The 6330-nt window shown below is 42.5% G+C and overlaps 1 protein-coding gene across 5 annotated transcripts in view; it reads right to left on the bottom strand.

Moving 5' to 3' along the window:
- Window positions 1-196: 196 nt before the first annotated feature.
- The window catches only part of prph2lb (peripherin 2-like b), an 8618-nt gene continuing 2484 nt past the window's right edge, over window positions 197-6330 (bottom strand). For 2 of the 5 annotated variants that reach the window (XM_061842876.1, XM_061842879.1), the window contains exons 2-4: window positions 3861-4462; window positions 2737-2983; window positions 197-1766 (exon numbers count right to left, since the gene is read on the bottom strand). In XM_061842876.1, coding sequence (XP_061698860.1) covers window positions 1494-1766; window positions 2737-2983; window positions 3861-4441 — 1101 coding nt within the window. In that variant the 5' untranslated portion in view covers window positions 4442-4462 and the 3' untranslated portion in view covers window positions 197-1493. Of the gene's footprint in view, window positions 1767-2342; window positions 2369-2736; window positions 2984-3860; window positions 4463-4743; window positions 4854-6330 lie in introns of all 5 variants that reach the window. The other 3 variants (XM_061842877.1, XM_061842878.1, XM_061842880.1) reach the window with 3 other exon arrangements.

The following is a 6330-nucleotide window of genomic DNA, read 5'->3' as shown; positions in this document are numbered from 1 at the left end:
GGGATAGATTGGAGAAATATCATTGCCTGTTCTTGATTAAACATGTTTGAACTCCGAGTTGGCCAAGGCATGTTCTCGCTATTCCTCAAGCTGCACTCCACAGGATACTAAAAGTATACACTTCCCTGTTCAAATGCCACGTTTTTTTGACTAAAAGACAAGAAAACTTGTCAGGGAGGCTACCAAGGAGCAGAAGAAGCTCCAAGGGTTTCTGGCAACTTCTCATCTTCATATTTCTGGGCTGTAGGCTTGGATGGCAAAAGAATCCTTATTTTAAAAAGGAAGAAACCCACACTTGAAATCTCCAAAACTTGTGAGGTTTCTGGAACCTTTGGCCATATAATTTCAAAGTTGTTCACTGCAACCAAAACACTGCTCCTGAACTTTGGAGCTGTTTTATTATTTTTTTCTTCAGCCTTTAATGGCGTTTTACCTAATGTGGAGAGAATTATGAACAGTTCCAAATACTGTACAAGTCAGTTTCAAGAGATCTTTTTTTTTTTCCTCATTTGGGTTGTAAGGCACAATGGTTGAAAAAGTTTTAATTTTTTTTTTTTTATATCAGAAAAACCTGGCATTTAAATGCATGTGTAGATATATGAATAAATGTCAGACTTAGTCCAATGAGGAGTTTGACTTGATCTATTAGTTGCTGCTTTAATTTTAAAGAGATTTTGGACAATTTGATGCTTCTAATGTTGAGTGAACATCTATCCCAGCATTTGGTTTTGTAAAGGCATGCATTGTTAAGATTGGTGTGTAAGAAAATGGACTGAACCCTGACATTAACACAATCAAAACCCAAAATTCAAAGAGATTGTAAGCAGGACAACAGCTGGGGTCCAACTGAGGTGACTTCACCTGAATTAATAAATGGACAAAGTACTCCCACTGACCCTTCAAAATGTAGAAACCATGGAACCTTTTGAACAAATTGAAAATTTTCCTCAATTTTCAAGTGGCCCCATCGCTGTTCTACCAGACAAAAAGATCAGTTCCAAAATGTTTAGTTGTATGGTGAGTGGATGTAAACTTGATACCAATACTACTCCAAGTTCAAAAAGGCATCACAGTTTCTTTGAGCAGCACACAAGTTGTCCAAAATCTTGCATGTCAAAAGGTTTCATCCAAATAGTAGAACAGAGTCATTAAGTCTTTCTTTGGGTGGCGTCTAAGGCGAGGCAAGGCCACAGCATCCACAGCCACACTGAAACCCCTTAAGAAACAGAGGCAAGTCTCTTGGGATGTTTTTACCTGGTTTTAAAAAGGCTTCTGATTGAGTTAAGAGTTTATCTCATCTTGTACGCTCCTTTGAAATGACTTGTTAGATGGGCAATTTGCATATGAGGTAAAGTGTTCAGAAATGATGTACATACTGTTCATTCTGCTCCTCCAAGTTCAAATTTTGAAAATGTGTGATGTTAAATCTGAGCGTGGTGTCTTTCTTTCCAAAACTGTATTTCCTGTAGTCCAGACTATTGAACAGCTCCTGGTCAGCTGGCCACAGGTATTTGCTGGGGAGGCACATTGTGCGGCCCATAGTGGGCTTTGGAAGTGGAGGGTATGTTGATGTTTGGGTCCCCGTTGTTGGCTGTGTCCACGTGGTTGTTTTTACTGAGGGTCTTGATGATGTTAAGGTTGCTTCGAGCCGTTTCTATGAAGCTGTTCTCCAGCAGCCAGCCATCAGACTCGCAGTCGGGGTCTCCAAGTCTCAGCATGTTTTCCAAAGACGTCTGGAGATAGCGTACGCCCGTCAACACCGACAGCTAAAGGAAGATACGAAAGTCATTAATCTCTTGGATTCCAAACAGGTACATTTAAATTTGAATATTGAAACAATAATTCATTTGAATATTTGTATTATATACATATATATATGTGTGTGTGTGTATTTATATTTTATTTTACTTTTATTTTATTTTACAAATGTAGCATACTATAGAAGTACATGTAACAGTATTTCTTAATACTTTTAGAATATACAAATAATCAATTGAGTAAAAAGGAAACTGATTTCACGGAGAAAAAAAGTTTTTCCTTTTTGTTTTAAAATGCTTTTAATCATGTAAATTGTATTGAGTGACCTTGTGTATGAAATCCACTTTAGAAATAAATTTACTTTTGTTTGCTATCATTTTTGGTCACATGTATGATGGACTTAAGAGTGAGCCAGCAGGTGGGGGAGTGTGGTATCTTGCTCAAAGGCAACAGCAGTACTTATTTCTTGTTTTTGGTCCTTAGTGGTCTAGCTTTCCGTCACAAGACAATAGGACGTCTGTAGTTTAGTAATGATCTGTACTTTGGTTCATTTTGTTCACAAGGTAGGTATGCCAAAAGCTTACCTGAATTGACCAGTTCACTTCCCTCCCTGAAAATGACACCGTGTATTAATACCTCACATTCAAATGACTGACTCCAGACAGTGGTTCTGAAGAAAATGTGTTGGACTGAGTTAAAGGCTCACATGAAAGAAAAACTTGACTTTGCCAACAGTGTATAGTGACAGTAGAAGAATTAAATGCTTTTTTTCCACCAGATGGCAGGAGGTCCAATCAAGAAACCAGAAACAAGTCCAAAGTACATTTGTGAGTATTACATTGAGATGAGAGCATCATAACTTTAGTATTCTGTGTATACTTTTCTTTATACTATAACATTTTTGTTTGGTGGTGTGCTGTAAGAATGTAAAATATGAGACATTGGCTCATCCCAATCTAGAAGACTGTAATGACTAACCTCAAAGAGCCACGTGATCAGTACGGTGAGACCGATGGAATGTACGATGCCGCTGTAATAGTCCAAGAGAGCCTGGTGACACCCTTTGGTCCACAGGTTGAGCTGCTCCGTTTGGTGGTCGTAGTTGAAGTGGGCTGAGTTGTTGCTGATCTGTTGCTGGATGCACGGCCGCGGGGAGTTGAGGTTGCAGCAGCTGAAGGGGACGCTGTCCATCAGGTACTTGCCTTCCACGTTGCTCCTCAGGCGACTATACACGCAAAACATGAGCGGTTTAGTATGTGATTTCCGTTGCTGGGCCAGCTATCATCAGACAGGCGGTGGGGTACGCCCCGAACTGGTTGCCAGCCAAGTGCAGGGCACATGGAGACATACAACAACTTGCAATAACACCTAGGGGCAATTTAGAGTCTGGAATTTTTGCACGTTTTTGGGATGTGGGAGGAAACCGGTGTGAAAATCCACGCAGGAATGGGGAGAACACGCAACCTCCACACAGGCCGGGTCGGGATTTGAACCCCAGTCTACAGAATTGTGAGGCCATCCCTGTAACCAGCTGCACCACCGTGCCACCAATTATCCATCCATCCAATGTTCATTTCCCCTGTGATTGATTATATGAGTAGAATATGAGGTACATGAGCGGTTCACGCAAAAATTCCAAATGATAAAGCACTGTTGGGCACAGGTACTAGATTTCATCCATCCATCCACTTATCCTCACAAGAGTCGAGGGGAGTACTGGAGCCTATCCCAGCTGTCAACGCGCAGGAGGCGGGGTACACCCTGAACTGGTTGCCAGCCAATCGCAGGGCACATCGAGACAAAGAGCCACACTTATAATCACACCTAGGGGCAATTTAGAGTGTTCAATTAATGTTGCATGTTTTTGGGATGTGGGAGGAAACCAGAGTGCCTGGAGAAAACCCACGCAGGCACGGGGAGAACATGCAAACTCCAAACAGGTGGGGGCCGGGATTGAACCCGGGACCTCAGAACTGTGAGGCCAACGCTTTCCACCTGATTCACCGTGCCGTCCTAGATGTCATCGAGGCCTACAAAATTAAAACACATCGCATAGACGAGAAACCCCCACTTGTGCTGATTAAGGTCTGCACGGTACTTACTCAAGCACGTCTCTGTGAGACATGTCCAGGTAGCGATTGCTGACCCACTGGATTCGGAACCAGTCCGTGTAAGCCTTGTTGCCGCAGCATTGGAACTCTATCTGCAGCATGTCCACAGCACGCTTCAGGAAGCATCTTCCAGGTGTGTCCGTGTCCTTGTAGTACTTCATGGCCTGGCTCAGGCCTTCTCTCAGGGCCTCATCCAGTTCCCAGTGCATGGTGTAGCACATGAGAGCCCCCACCAACACACAGAAGGTGAAGAAGAAGGTGCATACAATGTAGGGCAGCATGATCAGCTTCCAGCGGAGGAACTTGGCCGTGTCGGCGCAGTCATAGCAGATCTTCCCCCCCAGAAAGTTAATGGCGCATGCGATGAGGCCAACAGAGATGAGCATGTTAGGAACGTACTGAATGTCCGTGTCGGCCATCAGCTCCTGCCGCTTGTTGAGCGCCACCTTAAGGAAGAGGCCCAGGCTAAACAGGATCACGCCTGTCACCACGGAGATCCAATTTAGAATCCAAAGGACCTGAGCTAGTTTGTCCCTCCTGGTCTTGGTAAAGGTCACTTTCAAAACAGCCATTCTTTATATCTTCTGTTTTTCCTGTGGATGGATTACTTATTGATTTGGAGTAACGGACAATTCGGTCAGAAGATGGAAAGATTTCTCCAAGTCTCCTTTCATAAGCAGCTTAACCTAGATAATGCTGATATTTTTTTTAGGTGTGTATTACTGTGTACATTATTCCATATACTGTGACTACAAATGTTACCGAGTATCAAAAAAAGTGTTCATTTCTAGAATAACAACGCGTCTTACAATGTCAATAGACTGAGGTTGTTCAAGAAAATACATGAGCTGATAAGCTGCTTCTTGCCTCTTACCTTAACCTGCTTGGCAATTAATAGAAGGCTCCAAAAAAGGTCTCGAGTCATTTTTCCACCTCATCTTTTTCTTGTTGTTGACTTCCAGACATCCTCAAATAAAGCAAGGACTATAGTACAGTATAGTAAAAGTGGTAGTAGACAGACAGATTGTATAAAGGCAGGCGGTAGCACTAGTAGCCAAGCAGTGACCTTCCTTCCTAATCCTCTTTAATCATTATTCAGCCCTGCTACTGACAGGGATTTGAACCAACCTTCTGCTACCTGTGCAAATTTAACTCTCCTAGCTCTGGGGAAAGTAAGTTGTGTGCGTAAATTCTTTCATAGTATTTTTTTGTGGGACAAATAAACTTGACTATAGTGTATTTCTTCGAACGCAGTGACAGTGGCCCTCATACAAATAGAAGCCATGCTACCACTTAAATGTCATCCACATCCTTCCGACCAAGGAAAATCACTTATATTTCCCTTCACTATGCTAAATACTGTGGAACTGTGAATTTCTGGTTAACACAGCTGTCTCATAATTCTGAGGACCGGGGTTCAAATACCGGCCTCGCCTGTGTAGAGATTTTGATTTCTCCCTGGGCCTGTGTGGGTTTTCATGGGAATGGTTATTTGTTAAAACTGTATGTGCCCTGCTATTGGCTGGTGACCCGTTCAGGGTTTATCTCGTCTCTTGCCCAGAGTCAGCTGGGATTTGGCTCCAGCTTGCCCGTGACCGTGGTGAGGATAAGGGATATGGAAAATGGTTGGATGGATGATAGATACTGTGGACGTCTTATTTGAGAGAAGGACAGCTGATACTACTACACAGTATATTGAAGTAGCGCTCACACTCACTAAGAGTTTTCACTTAACCGTCCATGCATGTTTTTGGGATGTGGGAGGAAACTGCACTACCCAAAGAAAACCTACGCAGGCACGATGAGAAAATGCAAACTCCACACGGGCGAGACCGGATTTCAAACCAGGTCCTCAGAACTGTGAACCAAATACACTAACCAGTCTCTTACCGTGCTGCACCCCATGAAAATAATTGAAATATTATGAAGTGAATACCTCTCATGACTGTGCCAATCAAATCTACGGCTTATTACCTTTGTGAAGGCAGAATATTTACTGCTGTTCCCCCAGCTTCCATTTGAAAACAAATAAACAAAAAACAGTCAACCCAGCCTCCACTTAGCCCATCAATATCTGTTTTTGCTCAACATTACTGTACATGCTGCAAGTCAACCTGCTGTGAACTCCCATTTAATGTCAACCCATTCATTTTCTGTAGAGCTTATCCTCACTAGGGTTGGAACAAAGCATACTGGAACCTATCCTTGCTATCTTCGGGTGAGAGGTGGGGTACACCCAGAACCGCAGCCAACCCAAATATAATAATAAAGATAATATTAACAAACAACCATTCACACTCATAGTCACACCTTTGTAATTTTTTTATTTTTTTAATTATTTTCCCGTATCTTTATTTATTGATACTACCCTTTTTTGGTCCATATTGTATGGTAATATCTGAACTAAGGATTGAATGAGTTGTCCATGGCCCTGTTGTAAAAGTAACTCATCTGTTGGCCC

The sequence above is a fragment of the Syngnathoides biaculeatus genome, chromosome 15, assembly GCF_019802595.1.
Source record: "Syngnathoides biaculeatus isolate LvHL_M chromosome 15, ASM1980259v1, whole genome shotgun sequence".
Taxonomy (NCBI): domain Eukaryota; kingdom Metazoa; phylum Chordata; class Actinopteri; order Syngnathiformes; family Syngnathidae; genus Syngnathoides; species Syngnathoides biaculeatus.
The sequence above is the reverse complement of the archived record's forward strand: the minus strand, read 5'-3'. Positions and strand labels throughout refer to the sequence as shown.